This window comes from Cyclopterus lumpus, chromosome 7 (genome assembly GCF_009769545.1).
Source record: "Cyclopterus lumpus isolate fCycLum1 chromosome 7, fCycLum1.pri, whole genome shotgun sequence".
NCBI lineage: Eukaryota > Metazoa > Chordata > Actinopteri > Perciformes > Cyclopteridae > Cyclopterus > Cyclopterus lumpus.
The window spans coordinates 1,397,785-1,420,293 of NC_046972.1; the positions used below are offsets into that span (position 1 = coordinate 1,397,785).

A 22,509-nucleotide genomic window follows, 5' to 3' on the forward strand; every position below is an offset into this window, starting at 1 on the left:
GATCAACCAGTCCCTGTCCCAGGACCTCACATCGGATCGGGAAAAACTCCCCAAAAATAACCTTTGACAGGGAAAAAAGGGAAGAAACCTTCAGGAGAGCAACAGAGGAGGATCCCTCTCCCCGGATGGACAGAAGCAATAGATGTCATGTGTACAGAATGAATAGCATTTACAAAGTTACATAAACATATAAAATGCAGTACAATACAAAAATGCAGTCCTTGAGATTTGCTTAACATGGGAGTTAAAGGACAAGTCTCGGTCAAAGATAACGTCGAGATTCTTTACAGTGGTGTTGGATGCCAGGGAAATGCCATCTACAGAAACCACATCACCAGATAATTGATCTCTGAGGTGTTCAGGGCCCAGTAAAATAACTTCAGTTTTGTCTGAGTTTAACATCAGGAAGTTGCAGGTCATCCATGTTTTTATGTCTTTAAGACATAAAAACAATTTGTATTTGTAAACGGTGAAGCCTCAATGACCACCAACGTTAATCACGGAGTTCCACAAGGTTCTGTGCTTGGACCAAGTTTATTTACCTTATATATGCTTCCTTTGGGCAACATTATCAGGAAACACTCCATAAACTTTCATTGCTATGCAGATGATACTCAATTATATCTATCGATCAAACCAGAGGAGTCCAACCAGCTCGCTAAAATTCAAGAATGTCTTAAAGACATAAAAAAAATGGATGACCTGCAACTTCCTGATGTTAAACTCAAACAATACTGAAGTTATTTTACTCGGCCCTGAACACCTCAGAGATCAATTATCTGGTGATGTGGTTTCTGTAGATGGCATTGCCCTGGCATCCAACACCACTGTAAAGAATCTCGGCGTTATCTTTGACCGAGACTTGTCCTTTAACTCCCACGTTAAGCAAATCTCAAGGACTGCATTTTTTCATCTACGTAACATTTCAAAAATCAGGCACATCTTGTCCCAAAAAGATGCAGAAAAGCTGGTTCACGCGTTTGTTACTTCCAGACTAGATTACTGAAACTCCTTATTATCAGGCTGCTCTAATAAGTCTCTTAAGTCCCTCCAGTTAATCCAGAATGATGGAGCTCGTGTACTCACAAAAACTAAGAAAAGAGATCACATTACTCCTGTATTAGCTGTTCTGCACTGGCTCCCTGTAAAATCAAGAATCACATTTAAAATTCTTCTCCTCACCTACAAAGCCTTGATTGGTGATGCACCATCATATATTAAGGAGCTTGTAGTACCATATTGCCCCACTAGAGAGCTGCACTCACTAAATGCGGGGCTACTTGTGGTTCCTAGAGTCCTAAAAAGTAGGATGGGAGCCAGAGCCTTCAGTGATCAAGCTCCTCTATGAAACCAGCTTCCACTTTCAGTCCGGGAGGCAGACACAGTCACCTCATTTAAGAACAGACTTAAGACTTTCCTCTTTAATAGTGCTTATAGTTAGGGCTGAATCAGGTTTGCCCTGGTCGAGCCCCTTGATATGCTGTTATAAGATAAGATAAGATAAGATAATCCTTTATTAGTCCCTCAGTGGGGAAATTACAGGATTACAGCAGCATTGCTCACAGTAATAAGTAAAACAAGTAGTATAACAGAATTAAGTTAAAAGAGTAAAAAAACAAGAAGAATATTATATATATAGACGGAGTAGAAATAGAATAAAGTGGATAAAGTGTATAAAATAAATTTAAAAAAAAATAAATTAAAAATTAAAAAAGTACTTAAACGTATTAGTATTGCACAACTGGGCAACTGGTCTAAAGTGCTGTTCAGTGCGAAGTCCAAAGTGTTCAAGTGTGTGTGGCCTACTGGGAGCTCAGCTTGTTGTGTAGCCTGACAGCAGCAGGGAGAAAGGACCTGCAGTACCTCTCCCCCAGACACCGGGGATGAATCAGCCTATAGGCTTATAGGCTGCTGGGGGATGTTTTAGGATACACTCAGCACCTATCTCCTCTTCTCTCTCTCCTTATGGATGAATTTACATCTCTCCATTGCACCTTATTAACTCTGTTTCCTCCACGGAGTCTTTGTGACTTCACGTCTCATAGGGTCCATTGGACCTGGTGGTGTCTAATGCCTGGTGAGCCGGCCTCCCGCGTTGGCCCTGCTGATGTGCCCCGCCCCCCCTCCTCTCTACCTCCTTCTGTTTCATGGATTGGAGTTCCATTCATACATTGTCATATTCATGTAATGTGTTTATGTAACTTTGTAATGCTGTTCATTCTGTACACATGACATCTATTGCATCTGTCCATCCGGGGAGAGGGATCCTCCTCTGTTGCTCTCCTGAAGGTTTCTTCCCTTTTTTCCCTGTGAAAGGTTATTTTTGGGGAGTTTTTCCTGATTCGATGTGAGGTCCTGGGACAGGGATGTCGTATGTGTACAGATTGTAAAGCGCTCTGAGGCAAATTTGTAATTTGTGATATTGGGCTATACAAAATAAACTGAATTGAATTGAATTGAATTGAATGATTGACCGCGCAGAACAATGACAGCAAGTAAACAATGAGTGAGCATATGTGAGAAATGATTGGCAGATATATGACCAATAAATGGCGGGCTTGAGGGTTATGGTCTTCCTGTCTGAACTTGCGCTATAGCTCCATGTGTACAGAATGAACAGCATTACAGAGTTACATATACACATTAAATGAATATGACAATGTATGAATGTATCTCCACAATCCATGAAACAGAAGGAGCGTCAGTCCGTGGGGTATTATTATTTCAATAGGGTCCGAGCGACCCCTAAGGTCCGCCTACTTAGATTTTCCGCCATTTTGAATTTTGTGAAAAACACAATTGACCGTCTTTACTACATGCTGGGTCCAAATCATACAAAAAAATCAATATCAAGAGATCATTAGAGCCAACTGACCTAGAATATTTTTTGATATCTCATTGTCGTAAGGATCTATGGCCCAATTAACCTCTTAGGGGCGTGTCTTGTTTTCCAATGCTCATAGCTTCAACACTTATTGGGACTAATCACTCAAGATTTGCAGCATATGTGCAGATTGCATCCCTTAACATGCAAAAAAAATCTTGTGTGATTTGAACATTAGGGGGCGCTCCAACAATTCTGAGAATTTAGCAATTTTTTGCTTGTTTTTGTCACTTTTCGCTGTTATACATTTAAGGTTTTCTCCCAAAAATAATTTTCCGATCGACTTCAATCTTCTTTCCAGGATGATCTGAAGGCCTTGAGGATGATTATTCAGAAACACCGCTCACCGCTTCTCACTTGTGGACTCAAATAAACGCCCACTTTCTGTGTTTTGTTATGTTATAGACTGTTGCTTTAACTACACCAATCCTTCCAAAAATAATCATGCATGATGCCAGTCAAGGCCTGAACACATTACCAAGAAGAAACATTCGAAATTGTCATAGTAACACCTACTAAAAAAGTAAAATGACAAGTTTTAGACCAGAATATATATATATATATATATATATATATATATATATATATATATATATATATATATATATATATATATATATATATATATATATATGTAACAGATTTGTATAGGGCAAGGAAGAAGTTTACTCGGATGATTTATTTTCCAGCATTTATTTGCTCCTGCAGAAGACAATTAAACACACACATTGTCTTACAATTGGTAAGAAAAAAATTAAATTACTAGTTTTAGACAATAATGTCTCCTCCTCACACACAAACGGCTCAAGTTACTTCATCAGATCGGTGGTGTAGTGGTGTATACAATCGCCTTGTGAATGGGATAGCTCTGTTCAAATCCAGGCCAGGGTTTATTTTTGCATCACTTATTTTTGTACCTTTAATTTGCATGACATTGTCTAGACTTCACGTAGAGATGCATGTATATGTTCACATTCTCAAAGTAAGAATAAGCCTAGAATGCATATGATTCACATGTAATTTACACAACGTGGTCTACACTTCACATAGAGACACATGATACATGTATATGTTCACATTCTCATTGCGCCACAAGGACTTGCTCGAATCTGGACCAAACTTGTCATGCTTGTTACAAGTCACGACCTGAGGATATCGACAAGCTTATTTTCACTCATATTTGAAGCGCCACCTACTGGCTTAACTGGACTTAACTGCTCCAAACTTGTCATGCTTGTTACAAGTCATGGCCTGAGGATATCGACAAGCCTAATTTCAGTCATAGTCAAAGCGCCACCTACTGGCTTAACTGGACTTGCTTGAATCTGCCCCAAACTTGTGCTTGTTACAAGTCGCGGCCTGAGAATATCAACAAGCTTATTTTCACTCATAGTCGAAGCGCCACCTACTGGCGTAAGAAAATCAGCGTTACGTGACAAACGGAAAAACGTCCGACTTGTGGCCTTGCGTTTTTGACCCGCTGGCGCCCCCGACTGGCGCAGATGAGCGAGGACCCGTTCATCGCTGCTCGCAGCTTTAATTATAATTATTATTGTTGCAATTGTTGTTGTTTTATATAAATATATATGTTATCTTTGGGTATAGTGTGCTTTGGTTATGTGCACTCATGTGAAAGAAATACCCTTCAAAAGCATTGTTTGATTTCGGTCAAAGTATTCAGAAACTGATTTTACTGGCTTCATGGCTAGCTTGGCATTACTGTCTTCTGTTATGGATATACATAACATGCCATGCTGTAGTTGAACTCTGTACTGATGCCAGTTAGAGAAATGTTTGCCAGGTCGCATTGTTGACCTTTAGAAACAACCATCTAAACAGTTTAGATTATCTGATTATCCTTGTGTCTATTCAAGATCACTTTTCTCATTTTGAAATTGAATATTGGATCAGTGCAGACTTTTATAACTGTGACTCCTATAGGAGGCGTACTCAGTGGCTCGTCAGTTCAACCAGATCCCACCCATCTGTGAACAAGCAGAGTACCACATGTTCCAGAGGGACAAGGTTGAAGTGCAACTCCCTGAACTCTTCCACAAGATAGGTAAACAGCTGCCATAGTCTGTGAGAAATATCTCCTAATAATTATCATATTGAAGAACTCACTCTCTTCATTAGTATAATATTCTTTTATGTTTATTATGTTTTATGTACCTTGCTTGGGAAACTGAAGTGGTGGGCTGCCATGTACTATTAATTTAGTTTAGGACATTGGTAGTAAAGACAGTATACCCCAAAACCAAAAGTAATAATTATCCATGTAGAACTATTTATCAATCAAGATAATTGTTTTGTGAGTTGCTTAGTTTTGAAGGTATCAGTATTATCTGATTATCTGGTTATCTGAATTATCTTCAGTAATTGGGTAATGTTTTGTAAATGTTTATTGTTTTTGCTCTTTGAGTGAAAACATATATTAAGTGCCATATAATAAATGGTAAAATGGCTTGCAGGTCAAAACACTTTACAGTACATGTTATCATTTGCCTATACACACCTTCATAAACCAGATTGAAGGTGCCACCTGAATATCAGGACCGAACACATTCTCAATCATTACATTATTACATTACATGTCATTTAGCTGACGCTTTTATCCAAAGCGACTTACAATAAGTGCATTAAACCATGAGTCCAAACTCAGAACAACAAGAATCAAGTAAGTACAATTTCTTCAATAAAGTTGAACTACAAAATGCTATCAGTAAGAGCCATTTAAGTGCTACCAAAGTGCTACTACGGCGCTACCTTCCCTATTCAAGGTATAGTCGAAAAAGATGTAGAGACTTTCTGCTGTCCTGATGTCAATGGGGAGCTCATTCCACCAATGAGGAGCCAGCACAGTGAACAGTCGTGACTTTGTTGAGTGTTTAGCTCGTAGTGACGGAACTACAAGCCGATTGGCAGAAGCCGAGCGAAGTGAACGAGCTGGGGTGTACGTTTTGACCATGTCCTGGATGTAGACCGGACCCGATCTGTTCGCAGCACGGTACGCAAGTACCAATGTTTTAAAGCGGATGCGGGCGGCCACCGGTAACCAGTGAAGGTCGCGGAGGATTGTGGGTAAATTTCGGGAGGTTGAAGACCAGTCGAGCAGCTGCATTCTGGATGAGCTGTAGCAGTCGAATGGCATTAGCAGGTAGACCTGCCAGGAGGGAGTTGCAATAGTCTAGACATGAGATGACCAGAGCCTGGACCAGAACCTGTGCCAGTGAGAAGAGGTCGTATTCTCCTGATGTTGTACAGCATGTACCTACAGGAGCGTGTTGTTGCGGTAATGTTGGCAGTCAGGGAGAGTTGACTGTCGAGTGTCACACCGAGGTTCCTGGCAGTCAGAGTCGGAGCCAACACTGAGTTGTTGAAGTTAATGGTCAGGTCGTGGGTGTGAGAGCCTTTTCCTGGAAGGAGGAGAAGTTCAGTCTTGTCCGGGTTAATTTTCAGGTGGTGTGCGGACATCCACTGAGAGATGTGGCAGAGATTTGTGCTGCTACCTGTGTTTCAGATTGGGGAAACGAGAGGATCAATTGGGTGTCGTCAGCATAGCTATGGTAGGAGAAGCCATGCGAGCGAATGACAGAGCCGAGAGAGTTGGCGTACAGAGAGAAGAGAAGAGGACCCAGGACTGAGCCCTGAGGGACGCCAGTAGTCCGAGGACAAGGCTCAGACACAGATCCTCTCCAGGTTACCCGGTAAGTGCGGTCGGTGAGGTAGGATGAGAAGAGAGAACGCGGTGCCTGAGATACCCAGGGCCTGGAGGGAGGAAATAAGGATCTGGTGGTTCACTGTGTCAAAGGCAGCGGAAAGGTCTAGAAGGATAAGGACAGAGGAGAGAGAGGCTGCTCTAGCAGTGTGAAGCTGCTCAAAGACAGCAAGGAGGGCAGTCTTGTTGAGTGGCCTGCCTTGAATCCAGACTGGTGGGGGTCTAGAAGGATGTTAATGTGGAGATAGGAGGAGACTTGGTTAAAGATAGCTCGCTCTAGAGTTTTGGAAAGAAAGGGGAGGAGAGAGACAGGTCTGTAGTTATTGACTTCAGACGGGTCGAGAGTGGGTTTCTTCAGGAGAGGGTTGACTCTTGCCTCCTTTATGCTGCGTTCACACTAAACGCGGCGCGAATATTCGCATCGCTTTACTCGCGTCGCTTTACTCGCGTCGCTTTACTCGCGTCGCTTTACTCGCGTGAGTTTCGACGCCCGACAAGTTGTGCTGTGTTCACACCAAACGCGCGACCAGATCCCATGTAAAGTCAATGCACAGGTGCGTTTAGACGCGAAAAGGGGGCGTGGCTTACTTCCATGGCTTGTCTCCGTAAACAGTTATAACTACCGCCGTCCGCCATGAAATAAATAACCACTATTTCTACTCTATACTTGTTGTGGAAATACCACAAACGTCGGAACATCAAACGCCCTCGTATTTGGGTTCATAACATCACCCGTCGCCGCACGCAGCTCGGTGAAATTCACCGTCTTCTCCAGGAACTCCGTCTGGATGACTGCCGCCCGACGCGAATTCGCGTCTAAACGCGTCCGGTCGCGCGAAAAATTCGCGCCGTGTTTGGTGTGGACGAATTGGGCAGAGAGTTAGGGAAACAGCCGGTTGAGAGGGAGGTGTTAATAAGATGGGTGAGAAAGGCAAGAATGTCAGGAGCAATTGACTGGAGAATGTGAGACGGGATGGGGTCAAGGGGGCAGGTGGTTGGGCGGGCAGAGGTTACCAAGGTAAGAACTTGATTGGGAGACAGGGAGATAAAAGAGGAAAACGAGGGGGAAGAAGATGAAGTTACTGGAGGTGTAGTTATAGAAGATGGATTAGTAAATGAGGAGCGTATGTCTTCTATCTTTTTTGTGAAGTAGTCAACAAAGTGGCTTGGTAGAAGGGTGGAGGGAGGGGGTGGACCAGGGGGGGGTCAAGGAGGTTGAAAAAAATAGAGAAGAGCTTTTTGGGGTTAGACAAAGAGGATTCGATTCTGGATTGGTAGAACAGACTTTTGGCTGCAGAGATAGAGGTAGAGAAGGAGGAGAGAAGAGAGTGATAGGCGAGCAGGTCGTCGGCGTGTTTGGATTTTCGCCATTTCCTTTCCGATGCTCGCATAGTGGCTCTCTTGGTTCGGACAGCCACGGAGCCGGAGAGGACTTGCGGACCTTTCGAGTCGTAAGAGGACAGAGAGAATCAAGAGAGGACGACAGCATAGAGAGGAGAGTGTCAGTGGCAAAGTTAGGCTGCATGAGTGAGAAGGAGTCAGTTGAAGGGAGGGCTGACAGAACAGACAAGGCCAGAGAGGAGGGTGAGAGGTGCGGATATTGCGACGGACAGGTGCAGAGTCCGTTGTGGGAGGGTTGTCAGTTCCAAAGAGTGGGAGAGAGTAAGAGATGAAGAAGTGGTCAGAGACATGAAGTGGAGTTACAGTGAGGTTAGATGTAGAGCAGTTTCTGGATGTTAAAGTCACCCAGAAGGATGAGTGGGGGGGCATTTTCTGGGAAGTTTGATAGGAGGACGTCTAGTTCTTCCAAGAATCAATCATACATCGATGGCACAGCCTAAGGAACAAGTCAAGTGTATTGCCCAAGGACACATCAACATGGATTGGAGGAGCAGGGGATAAAACCACAGCCACCCACACATAGTCCCATTGAATTGGAGAAAAGGCAGATATTTCCAAAACTCACACAAAAACAATCTAGATTGACAGATGGTCACTGCAGGCAAGAGGAAAATATAATTTTTTTGATTTTGGGGTGAACTGTTACGTTATATTTGAATGGTATCAACTTCAACCTGATGCAAATCCTAACCTCCAAGTCCCCCATATTGTAAAACGCCAATACACTGATATAAAGTAATTGAACATAGAACAAATGTACGTGTGATTTGGTCAATTACAAAGCTTGTTTTGGGAATGCAGGCATTGGAGCTATGGCATGGTCACCATTGGCCTGTGGGATCCTCTCAGGGAAGTATACAAATGGCATCCCCTCTTATTCACGTGCCTCGCTTAAGGTAACTCACTTTTACATCTTCTCATTGTCATTCTTTTGTGTGTCATTCCCCTCACTCAGGCACTACGAAATAATAGAAAGCATCAAATACATTTGAATATTAAAAAAAAAAATTACAAATATATTGTATTGCAAAAAAATATCACTTATGTTTAGCCATGCAGATAGTTCTGTTTTATTTGTTTAGGTTCTGAGATATCTGTCTCTGGGAAGGAAATTTGTCTTGAATCAATTGAAGGCGAGAGTTTCTTGACTTCCTCATCTAAGAACTGCGGTTTACAGTTAACAGTCTCCTATTGTGACAAAGACAACTTAATAGAAATAATGACATAGGTCATCTTAATCATCTTTATCGTATTGTGCTGTGTGCAACAGGGTTATCAGTGGATGAAGGACAAGGTCATGAGTGAGGAGGGACACCGTCAGCAGGTGAAGCTAAAAGAGTTGCAGGCAGTTGCTGAGAGACTGGGATGCACTCTACCCCAACTGGCTATTGGTAAAATACAACTGTGTTAAAATACAACTGTGTTGCTCTATATATATATATATGTGTCTTTCATATCCTACCATGTCTCACCACAAATGAGAAAACCACATTCACAAAAAACACAGTGTATAAATACTTAAATATACTTGCATAAATACAAGCTGTTGTAATTCCCTAGTCTGTATTCACAAAAATGTCTTACTGTACTGGAAATGTCCACAGCATGGTGCCTGAGAAACGAGGGAGTTAACTCTGTCCTGCTGGGAGCTTCCAGAACTGACCAACTGATGGAGAATATCAGAGCAATAAAGGTCATAGAGTCTTGTTTATAGTTCCATATCCACAGAAAAAACATACAATCTTACAAAACACGCTTGGCTTTGATATGCTTTACGTCACTTTCACACCTGTTGCGTTTATTCGGTACCAACCAACAACATATATGATCCATCGTTGCCTTTAAGTTTTGGTCTTCAAACCGTAAACCAAGAGGCGTTAAAACCGAGTTGTATTCACCCACAGCTTCAACTCCCATTCTTGATTGCATGGTCAGGTGCTCTTCAAATCTCCAACTTCTTAGCGAGAGGTCTATAGTGTTCATTATAGTGCCTCTTCAGTCCAGCTGTGACCTTTAACCCACAAAGGTCTGGGTCTTATGGGAAATTGTGTTCATCAAAAGGCTAAAACAGACACGTTGAATACGTAACAATCATATATGCTGTATATTTATATATTTTTTATTTTGTATGAATATATAATATTTTAATTACCATCCTTATGGAGACATGTAGAAATAGGCACAGAACATATCGGCTCTGTTTCAAGGCTGAATCTTTAGTTATTAGCGTAGTTTTACATAATTTCCCCTGCTCTTAAGCATCAAGGATTTGCACTGAAGCAACTAGTCTAAATATGTCTTGTTCCGGTCTTTGTGTATATTTTGGTTTACATTATATACTCTCTGTAGTGGAAGTAAGTAAACAGTCTAAGTAATCCTTTCTTTCTTTTAATTCCACAGGTTCTTCCAAAGTTATCGCTGTCCATTGTATGTGAGGTGGATAACCTCTTGGGAAATAAGCCTTATAGTAAAAAGGACTCCAGATCATAATAATGATAAACTGCTATGCTCTCCTGCCTCTGAATGAGAAGCAGCAGCACACATATGGGCAACATTTACTCTGACACGTGTTTAATAAATGTGGCATTACTCATTTCACCAATTCAATGCACAATTGACTTTCCTGTTCATGTTTGCACTTATTGCCACTTAATAATATCAAGTCCTACCGTTATGTTGTATTTATTGAAGTCGTTTGAACATCAACTTCAAGGAAGCAAAAAAAAAGATTAACCCCACGGTCAGCACTGAAGAAAGGTCTTCACCGTCTACAGATTGTTGCCTCAGCATGTCGCAGTGTGTAACTTACTAAAGTAAATGAAACACGTTGCACAACACAAACATTATGATATGATGCATTAGCCCTTTGAGCATAATAACAACAGGTATGTTGAAACACTGTTAATACTGGTGTTTCTTATCATAGTCCTTTCCCAAAGACTTTATTACGATTTGTTTTAGTCACAGATTATAGTAACATTAATATCCTATATGTCAATGTATAGTTACTCTAATGCAAGTAATTCATGTTTGATTTGTTGTGAACTTGTATGTTTTGAAGTGAATTGTACATGATGTGCTGTTTTACTTTTAAGAAAAGGTTGTCTCCATACACACTGCAGTTAGCCATCACAGGTGGGCTTTTTGAAAAGAGGGTTTTATTTACTCAAAAATGAAATAAACATTTTACAGAACATGCAGTGAAGATCTGGGCCTATAAACGGGGTTAACTAAACAGAACTGAACTATAAAAACTTAACAGCATCTGAATCGCACTGAAGAGACCTAGCAACAGAAACAAAGATTACCAACAATTAAACTGCTGTGTCCTTCACAACACATGTGAAGAAAGGGTTGTTAAGGCATATGTACAGACCTGATGTCTATGTCAATACATCTTTGTTAACCCGCTCATTTATACATGCTTTACCATGTATGATATGTGTTAACGGTTTATGTTCCATGATAGAACATTATTTTGTGTTTTTCTTAATAAATCAGTGGTTAAAAGGTAACTAAGTGGGCATGAATATAATCTCAACATTGGTTTCATTTTATATATTGTAATGCAATATATACACCTTCTATATCATCCATACGTCTTACACTATGGTATACAATGACACAATGATGAACGTTTAAAATAAACAGAACATATTGAGAAGAAAAATAAATATATCAAGTTACAAAATGACTTGACTAGAATTTTTCTGCCAGAAATCCTCCCGACCTTATTCGTTCCTTTTTGCTGTCGTCGTGCTTTTCTATTCTTCCGAGCTGTCACTTCTAGAAAAGTGTTCCTCTTGACTATGAACTACCTTTCTCTCCCCACTGTTGACTTTGTAGTCAAGGTATATAATACTTTAAAAAAGAGATAATGATAATTATATACAGGACCAGCAGGCACATTTTCATTATTTTGTGTAATCTATTTTGTGCAAAGTTGGATAAGTCTGACTGAAAACACATTTTGATCATCAGTATATTTCAGTATCCAGTATTCATGGCATATAGAAACAGAGCAATGTTTACTTTTATTGGTCAAAAGGTCAAGAGGACTACCCACCAACGTACATTCAAATCTACTCATTTCCCAAATAAAATTGGTTTGCCTAATTTGTCAAACAGAATGTGTTGCCTGGATTTCTCCTTCCTTGTATTCCTAAAATATTAGTGCAGCCCAAGCATTTGATCAATGAAGATATGTCTTCTATATTTTCTATCTAGAAATTGTAGTGTGGTGTGCCTAGAGATTTGTTTTCGCATGTTACATGAAAAGAAAATTAGAAGTGGGACTTCACAAAACCCATCCATTTAATTTATTAACAGTCCTACTGTTTTCTGAGAAGCAAAATGTATGTAAGAAAACCTGACACCCGATAAGGTATTCACAAAAGCACTGTGAGGTTCAATGACATTTCTGGTTACAGGTACATGCACTTTTGCGGAAGAGACGGCTGCATTTGACTAACATAACAAACAATCAACATAACATACACCAACCTATATAATAGATACTAACTTGTAACCTTGACATGAAGTAAAAACGTGAAAATGTAGGCCTACACTATAATTCACAGTAATAGTGTCCCGTCAAACATAACGTATGTTTTGATATGTACCGTGAATGGTAGAAATAAAAGAGGGCATTTTTAGCAGGAAGAATATATTTGGTAAAAATATACACTAAAGTTTTTAAAGGGTACACAGATTTGTTATGTAAATCATTTGGCTATTTGCACTGAAAAGACAAGAAGAAATGTTATTAGCAATAGGCATTTCAAATGACAGTTTACTAAAGTGACATTCAGTCCCTGATCTACTTCTGTTACAAAATGTGAAATAATCTCATTACAAAACAGCATTATGTTCCGTCGTTGATGTACTATCACTGAGACATTTCCAAACAAAGGTACTTTGAGTTTGCGTTGAGTCATAACCAGTCCTGGTATTAGTATTTCAACGTGTCAAATAAAAACATTTTTAGACACAATTTGGAGAATTTGAAAACGTACAACGACGGCACCCCCTTTGCCATCGGTGTCAACTCCATCCCATAATACCTTTGAAGTGTGTCAACATCGGACAATTACACATCACGTGATTTACAAGCAACGTGAATGTCCAGTGCCGGTAAGTAGTGTGTCCTTTCTGCAGATATTCAAAAGTAAGGGCGTGAAGCGGTGTGATGGATGGATAGCAGGTGTGTGTCCATCCTGTAATACATTCAATTGACCTGTGCCGATTTATTAAACGTAACCACAATCATTCTCTTACCATAGGATACGAGCTGCTGTGTTCACAATCTAGGATTTTTTAGGATCGTCCAATACTCTTGTCTGGTAATAAGGTTGGTTTACTCTTGAATACTGAACAGAGATTACAGCCAGTTGGCCACCAAAATGTAAGGAAGTTCTGCAGAAGAAAACATCCAGCAGTAGTAGTCCGTTTCATAATCCACTAAATATGAAACAGAAACATAACAATTAAACCATTTTGACAAATGCTTTGAATAAAATTATATAATTTTTCAACATATAATACATTATTAATAATCTTGTGATAAGGACTAACATGTAGACTCACAGGAAGCTCAACGGCACATAACTGCATACTCTTGGCTGTGTGTGTCGGGACCTTGTGATGCTGTGCACAATTTCTGCAGCTTGCTCACACTGCTACGCTAATACACTAAAAGGGTGAAGTTACTAAAAAATAACATGCTGTATGGGATGAATGTGTAGTAGTCCATATAAGCTACTGATCTGCTGAATGTATTACAGCTAAACATAATTTCAGATTAATTTAGTTTTTATATCAACAACCTTGTTGAAATCCTGCAGCCTGGGAAAAAAGAAACCCATTCAGTACAGCAAACTGTGTGGGACTACCATGTCCACATGAAGAAGCATCTCTAATCTTCAATCCAGGCCATGAAGATATTAGGCTCCTTGGGGGCATCTCAGAACTAGAAAGATGTGCCTAATAAAGTGGTCACTTGGTGTATTCTTTTGCATAACATGTGTTACCAGTAATACCATTGACACTGGTTTGTCACAGGCACCCACATCTAATATCTCTTGTTAAACCCCCTCATTATATGGATACTATTTAGCATTTAATACTACACTGTAAAAGTGACGATTTGCCATTAGAAGCACATCAATGTTCTAGATATGCACACTGACTTGTGCAGGATTACCATGCTATATACAAACCGTACTATATTGATTTACACAGTGCTATTTTATCCCGTTTTAGAACCTTAATAAAATGATCCCCAATTTGGTTTGTGAATAAATAAAAATAAAATGAATAATAGCCTGGTTGTGACTCTACACACACTAGCTGCAATTTTCACCGGCTGTTGAGTTGTTATTTGAAAATTTGAAAACATTTTCGGTGTTATGAGGGGAGAACATGAGTGAGACGGAGAGTGAGCAGAAGTACAGACTGACAATGAAACTGGCACTGATTTGCAAATCCAAACCAATTTAAAACACCAGTAAATGACTCAATGTTTTACTGGATAGATTCAACACATTAAAACGACCCAGAAAAGGTTTGACTATTGGCAGTGACGGGACATTTGACATTAGGCCAGCATTACAGCTGCTGGCAACAATCCATATTGCAAAACAGAGAATTTGTTGAAACAAAGCTTAGACACAACGATGTCGACAGTGACCACATGTGAGCAAAAAAACAAACAAATAAACAATGATCTTCATCTTTACAGACAAGGGAAGTCTGGAATTCTTGAGAAAGTTGGACAATAAGCTGAAACAAATTGAAAAACTAATTGTAACCTGAAGGCCTTTACACACCCTGGGCGTGTTTTGTTGTTGATGGTGCAATTCATTTGCACATCAATTTTATTTTTCCGAACAGTTGTTTTTGTCATGAAAACCTTCACACAGAATGCAAATATTAAGTATCAAAAAAGCAATATACTTTATTTTGAAACAAGGTTGATTCTTCTGAGCTTTGGTGCTGTAAATAAAGGCATCAAGCAATTAAGTTATGTGGAAGAATTCTGAATTCTGTTGTTAATCCTAGTGTGTAAAAGCCTCAAGTCCTATGGTCTGTGCCTTTCAATAACATACAAACCACTCTTCATTGGGTTAATCCAATCAATATGTAGTGTACCTGAAAAACCTGGAAGAAAATTACAAGTTTGACGATAAGGTACAACTCCCACTGGGAGTAACTTTTCATAAATGTTCCCATATTGAAAAGAACTGGACTTTGAACACGTTGTGAAAATGACATCTATCACTTGAATTAACAAAAGTGTTTTAATGAGCAAATATACCAGAAACAAGAAATTAGTTAAATGCAATGCACGCATTAATGAGCATCCTCCTCTGTGAAGAAAATAAAATCACCATGCATGCTATGCTTCAGGGTGCCAAGTCGATAACCTATGACCGTAGCTATCGAGGAATTAATGCGCTGTGTAGAAGTCCTTTAGTTCCTTTCAGGCACCTTAAACGACCCAACCACACCTCACCCTCTTTCCTGTGGGAGGAGGCACAGATTGTCTAAGATAGAGAGTCTTTGGCGGCTCCTGGTGGGTTCCCTCCACTTGTGACCAAATTCCGGAGCAGTTTACGTCGACCAGCCTGGTAGTCCTCCTCGTCAACATTGACCAACAGTTTTATAGCTTCGTGGCCCACGGCCTGTTTTAAGGAATCTGTGATGAAGACCCCTTTAAGGGCCTCTAGCAATGATCCATTAATGTAGTCCCTCCAGAAGGCATCCAAGTAGGTGAGCTCAGAGAACTTGATGTCACAGATGATGGAGCCCAAGTCTCTGGATTTGAGAATAGTGTTTGCCTGGTTGAAGCGCTCAAATTGTCTCTCCACTGCCTCTTGCTTATTGGAAAAGACATTGCCCTGGAGTGCAGACTCGTGCTGGCAGTATTCAGCACGAACCCGGAGGCGGATATCTAAAGAGGAGAGAACACCGTAAGAGAGAAACCCCTTTGAATATTTGGATGGGACAAATCAGCAAACAAATCACACCCACATTTGGAAATTATCCCAATCATAGGGTAACCATAGCTGGCAATCAGCATGTATGTACCAGCCTGAAGACTCAAGACTGGGCTATGATTGAAGTGAGATCTTTAGGTTAGTTTCAAGAACAAACCGTTCAGAACGGTCACACAACAGCACACGCCTTCAGATAGTGAAAACGTGTGGCACCCTATGGCACAAATGCTGACCTTGTTATGCACAGGACAAGTTGCAGGCACAAAGGATGCACCAGCGGGTCCTGCTCTCTCTCTCTGTCCATCTTGCACACCTTCTCTTCCACTCTCTTTGTCTTTCTCTCTCAAGCATACACACAGTGCTCATTCTTTGTCTCAGTCCTCTTGACAATTGTGTCACTAATTGGTTCTCATTACGAGTCGGATGGGTGCAGGTGTTAAGAAACCCTGACCCCTGAGTCAGTAGCAGGTAATGTCAGGTAAACATGACAGAAAAGAGAAACGAACATGGCAAATTAACTAAAAGAGAAGGAGAAAAAGAAAGAAATGAAAAGTTAAAGATGGAACAGTTGGAAGCAAGCAAGGAAACCAAAAAGGATGAAGAGGACTAAAAGGAAACAATGGAGGAGGTACCATGGAAGTGGTTAGTTGTTAACTATTTCAGGCCTCTGACTATATGTCGGTGCCCAATTGTGTAACATTAATTTAATTAAATATGTTATGATATTTTGGGGTGTTGGATGTTAAGTAATTTTCTATTTGAAATGTTAGTAAATGTGTATTTTTAGCTTAAAAAAAAGAGGTAATAATTAGGTGTGTGTAAGCTAATACATCAAGTCGGAAATATGTAAATATATACACACACACATATATATATATATATATATATATATATATATATATATATATATATATATATATATATATATATATACATACATACATACATACATACATACATACATACATTTCTTCCCCGTTTTTTGGGGAGTTGTTCCTGATCCGATGTGAGGTCAAAGGTCAGGGATGTTGTATGTGTACAGATTGTAAAGCCCTCTGAGGATAATTTGTAATTTGTGATTTTGGGCTATATAAAATAAACTGAATTGAATGAATGTAGTCCAGCCATGGTTTAAGATTATTCCAATCATGCCTCTTTTATGTCACGGGTGCAGAAAAGCCTTCTACAAAAGTATACACCCGTGTATACTCGCTTACAGCTCCTCCGGCTAGCCTTGCCCCTCACACTGTAAGATACATTTTAGGAGTTGCAATGTCTATCAAGTTGGAACAATGACATTGATTCACAGTTCATAAACTGGAGGATTGAGGAGGCACAAAATGAGAAACACTATTGTGTCGTCGACAAAATGTGTCCACTGATAATATTATAAACAATCTGTCATGATCGTGCACATGCGTACTTGTAGAAAGACAGTTACACGTGTACATTGCAGAGAAAGAGGAAGTGCAGAAGAAATCTAGCTGGATAAATCACTTTTTAATTAATTATAATTAATGAAACCAGGTTTTCTCATTAAAATTATATTTTGAAAAATCAGCTTACTGAAACCAACTACTGTAAACTGGTTACTTGAGGTCTGTAAATGTGTTCCTGGATTGGTCTACAGTGAGTCAATGGAACTAGTCTGGTCAATTAAAATGATGATCCCTCTTCAGGTTGCGTTTGATTTTACCACATGTTTGCTTCTCTCTGCAGTCAGCTGAGGAATGACTTCTCCGTTTACGGTTCTGTACGAGAGGAGTTGGCTTTGTTCGGGGAGGTCCCGATGGGGAACAGCAAATGACTGGCTGAGGACCTGGAAAGTGACATTAGTTTTAATGTTAATCAAGCTTCTGTATCACAGTTACTTATGAGGATATCCAATAGCTGTATTCAGCAATATTCTTGGTCTTATTCCGCAGGAAAAAAAAGAAGAGTACTTTTTCTTTTTTTTAAACTTGAACACAAATAGACAAACACAAACCTGTTCTTCTGTGAGGCACAGTGTCCTTGCTCTGCACTGCTCCTCTTGGTGAAATGTAGCGCACTGATGTTTCTTCCAGGTACTTGTCGACAGGATCTGGGCAAACTGAAAACAACAGTTGATTACAGTGTTAATCATCACATTCAATCCAGGGGAATACGTCATACAGAAATGCAGAGAAGATGTTGCAGCAGTCAGTTTTACATGAGCGTTAGCTTCGATCAATTATTTATTGTGTAAATAATATGAGGCCATTTAGTTTGTTTAATAAAAGAACAAGGATTGATGAACCTGTTATATAGGAAAGAGAACCTTAAGTTACTTCTGTTGTGATCTGGCGCTATATAGAAAATTCAATTAAACAAAATTAACTCGACATTCAAGGGAGGGTGCCGTTGGAGGGGGCAGGGCCTTTAATATAACGCATATCTGCAAACAAACTTCACATTGCGGCAAACCATGTTTGGTCGACACACCACATCCACAGTGTCGTTTGATTAAAAGCTTTTATAACTGCTGTCTTTTGATTGTTCTGACTGAAACAGGTACGGTAATAATAATAAACATTTTGGACAGAACTAATACAGGGTTGAGGTTTCATACCTAGCCCCACCTTTTAGTAAACAAACATTTTAAGAACAATAGGTCCTCCGCTCTGACTACGTCAGTGCTCGGGCCCTAATAATAATAATAATAATAATAACAAATATACATTTTCATTATATACAATATGGTTAAAGTCCTTCATGAACCAACTTCCTTTTTTCGGCCTGAACTAGTCATTCAAGGAATGGTTTGCGCTGCTTAGCCATGAGCCTTTTCCTTGCAGTCTTTTCTGCTGGAGCCTCTACCTCCAGCAGTAGATGTAGGCTGACATATATACATATATATAAATATATATATATATGTATATACATATACATATATATATATATATATATATATATATATATATATATATATTCAATTCAATTCAATTCAGTTTATTTTGTATAGCCCAATATCACAAATTACAAATTTGCCTCAGAGGGCTTTACAATCTGTACACATACGACATCCCTGTCCCAGGACCTCACATCGAATCAGGAAAAACTCCCCAAAAATAACCTTTGACAGGTAAAAAAAGGGAAGAAACCTTCAGGAGAGCAACAGAGGAGGATCCCTCTCCCCGGATGGACAGAAGCAATAGATGTCATGTGTACAGAATGAACAGCATTTACAAAGTTACATAAACACATTACATGAATATGACAATGTATGAATGGAACTCCAATCCATGAAACAGAAGGAGGTAGAGAGGAGGGGGCGGGGCATCAGCAGGGCCACCGCGGGAGGCCGGCTCACCAGGCATCAGACACCTCCAGGTCCAATGGACCCTATGAGACGTGAAGTCACAACGACTCCGGGGAGGAAGCAGAGTTAATAAGGTGCAATGGAGAGATGTAAATTCATCCATAAGGAGAGAGAGAAGATGAGATAGGTGCTCAGTGTATCCTAAAACATCCCCCAGCAGCCTATAAGCCTATAGCAGCATATCAAGGGGCTCGACCAGGGCAAACCTGATTCAGCCCTAACTATAAGCACTATCAAACAGGAAAGTCTTAAGTCTATTCTTGAATGAGGTGACTGTGTCTGCCTCCCGGACTGAAAGTGGAAGCTGGTTCCATAAAAGAGGAGCTTGATAACTGAAGGCTCTTGCTTCCATCCTACTTTTTAGGACTCTAGGAACCAAAAGTAGCCCCACATTTAGTGAGCGCAGCTCTCTAGTGGGGCAATATGGTACTACAAGCTCCTTAAGATATGATGGTGCATCACCAATCAAGGCTTTGTAGGTGAGGAGAAGAATTTTAAATGTGATTCTTGATTTTATAGGGAGCCAGTGCAGCGCAGCTAATACAGGAGTAATGTGATCTCTTTTCTTAGTTTTTGTGAGTACACGAGCTGCAGCATTCTGGATCAACTGGAGGGATTTAAGAGACTTATTAGAGCAGCCTGATAATAAGGAGTTGCAGTAATCTAGTCTGGAAGTAACAAACGCGTGAACCAGCTTTTCTGCATCTTTTTGAGACAAGATGTGCCTGATTTTTGAAATGTTACGTAGATGAAAAAATGCAATCCTTGAGATTTGCTTAACGTGGGAGTTAAAGGACAAGTCTCGGTCAAAGATAACGCCTAGATTCTTTACAGTGGTGTTGGATGCCAGGGAAATGCCATCTACAGAAACCACATCACCAGATAATTGATCTCTGAGGTGTTCAGGGCCCAGTAAAATAACTTCAGTTTTGTCTGAGTTTAACATCAGGAAGTTGCAGGTCATCCATGTTTTTATGTCTTTAAGACATTCTTGAATTTTAGCGAGCTGGTTGGTCTCCTCTGGTTTGATCGATAGATATAATTGAGTATCGTTTGCATAGCAATGAAAGTTTATGCAGTGTTTCCTGATAATATTGCCCAAAGGAAGCATATATAAGGTAAATAAAATTGGTCCAAGCACAGAACCTTGTGGAACTCTGTGATTAACGTTGGTGGTCATTGAGGCTTCATCGTTTACAAATACAAATTGAGATCGATCTGATGAATAGGATTTAAACCAACTTAGTGCGGTACCTGAAATGCCAATCGACTGATCCAGTCTCTCTAATAGGATGTCATGATCAATGGTGTCGAACGCAGCACTAAGGTCTAATAATACCAGTACAGAGATGAGTCCTTTATCTGATGCAATTAGGAGGTCATTTGTAATTTTCACCAGTGCTGTCTCTGTGTGCTGTGGTGTTTTCTAAATCCTAACTGAAACTCCTCAAATAAACTATTCTGATGTAGGAAGTCGCACAACTGATTTGCGACTACTTTCTCAAGGATCTTAGAGAGGAAGGGAAGGTTAGAGATTGGTCTGTAGTTAGCCAACACCTCTGGATTAAGAGTGGTCTTCTTCAGGAGAGGTTTAATTACAGCTACTTTGAAGGAATGTGGTACATGGCCAAGACAAAGACACATTAACAATATCCAGCAGAGAGGTGCCAATTAAAGGCAACACGGCTTTAAGCAGCCTCGTTGGGATGGGGTCTAAGAGACAGGTAGACGGTTTAGAAGTAGAAACCATTGAGGACAATTGGTCTAGGTTAATGGGAGAAAAGCTATCCAAATATACACCAGGGCATACAGCCGTTTCCAAGGCCACTCCTCTTGATGACAGATCGGCAGTAGTTAAGGGCAAGAGAGCATCAATCTTGCCTCTAATAGTTAAAATCTTTTCATTGAAGAAGTTCATGAAGTCATTACTACTGAGGTCTATAGGAATACACGGCTCCACAGAGCTGTGACTCTCTGTCAGCCTGGCTACAGTGCTAAAGAGAACCCTGGGGTTGTTCTTATTTTTCTCTATTACTGATGAGTAATAGGCTGCTCTGTCATTACGGAGAGCCTTTTTATATGTTTTAAGACTATCTCGCCAAACTAAGCGTGATTCTTCCAGATTGGTGGAACGCCATATACTTTCGAGCTTTCGTGAAGTTTGCTTTAGGTCGCGGGTCTGAGGGTTATACCAGGGAGCAAACCTCCTTTGCCTCACTGTCTTTTTCTTCAGTGGGGCTATCAAGTCTAGTGTCATTCTCAGTGAGCCTGTAGCACTATCGACAATATGATCAATCTGGGACGGACTAAAGTTAGCACAGGAGTCCTCCGTCACATTGAGACGTGGTATTGAATCAAATGCAGAAGGAATCGCTTCTATAAATTTAGCTACAGCACTGTCAGTTAGACATCTGGTGTAGAAACTTTTGACTAACGGTGTATACTCCGGGAGTATAAACTCAAAAGTTATGAGGTAATGGTCTGACAGAAGAGGGTTCTGTGGGAAGACCTCCAAATGCTCAATGTCAATGCCATATGCAAGAACAAGGTCGAGGGTGCGGCCAAAGCAGTGAGTGGGTTTCTGTACTCTCTGACAGAAGCCAATCGAGTCCAACAATGAGATAAATGCAGTACTAAGGCAATCATTGTCAATATCCACATGAATATTAAAATCTCCTACAATAATAACCTTATCAGTTTTAAGGACTAAACTTGATAAACACTCAGAAAATTCAGATATAAATTCTGAATATGGACCTGGTGGCCGGTACAGTATAACAAATAGAATTGGCTGTAATGTTTTACAGGTTGGATGTGAAAGACTAAGAACAAGGCTTTCAAATGAGTTGTAATTTAGTTTAGGTTTAGGATTCATTAATAGGCTTGAGTCAAAGATGGCTGCTACTCCACCTCCTCGGCCGGTGCCTCGAGGAATGTGAGTATTAATATGACTTGGAGGAGTTGATTCATTTAGGTTGACATATTCTTCATGCCTCAGCCAGGTTTCGGTAAGACACAATAAATCAATGTGATTGTCTGATATTAAATCATTTACTAATACAGCTTTAGATGACAGAGATCTAATATTTAGGAGTCCACATTTAATTCTCTTCTTTTGTTGTACTGTGGCAGTAGTGATGTTAACCTTTATGAGGTTATTTTGTATGAC

General features: G+C 40.1%; 2 protein-coding genes across 2 annotated transcripts in view; one reads left to right on the forward strand and one right to left on the reverse strand.

Annotated features, from left to right (window-relative positions):
• LOC117733181 (voltage-gated potassium channel subunit beta-2-like) overlaps nt 1-10,493 on the forward strand; it is a 120,848-nt gene extending 110,355 nt beyond the window's left edge. Inside the window, exons 10-14 of the mRNA XM_034536608.1 lie at nt 4,826-4,946; nt 8,805-8,899; nt 9,274-9,394; nt 9,608-9,696; nt 10,404-10,493. Of these exons, the coding sequence (XP_034392499.1) occupies nt 4,826-4,946; nt 8,805-8,899; nt 9,274-9,394; nt 9,608-9,696; nt 10,404-10,493 (516 nt within the window). The remainder of the gene's footprint in view (nt 1-4,825; nt 4,947-8,804; nt 8,900-9,273; nt 9,395-9,607; nt 9,697-10,403) is intronic.
• A 1,806-nt stretch (nt 10,494-12,299) lies between these two features.
• The window catches only part of dedd (death effector domain containing), a 17,759-nt gene continuing 7,549 nt past the window's right edge, over nt 12,300-22,509 (reverse strand). Inside the window, exons 3-5 of the mRNA XM_034536607.1 lie at nt 17,988-18,092; nt 17,697-17,819; nt 12,300-15,954 (exon numbers count right to left, since the gene is read on the reverse strand). Coding sequence (XP_034392498.1) covers nt 15,548-15,954; nt 17,697-17,819; nt 17,988-18,092 — 635 coding nt within the window. The 3' untranslated portion in view covers nt 12,300-15,547. The remainder of the gene's footprint in view (nt 15,955-17,696; nt 17,820-17,987; nt 18,093-22,509) is intronic.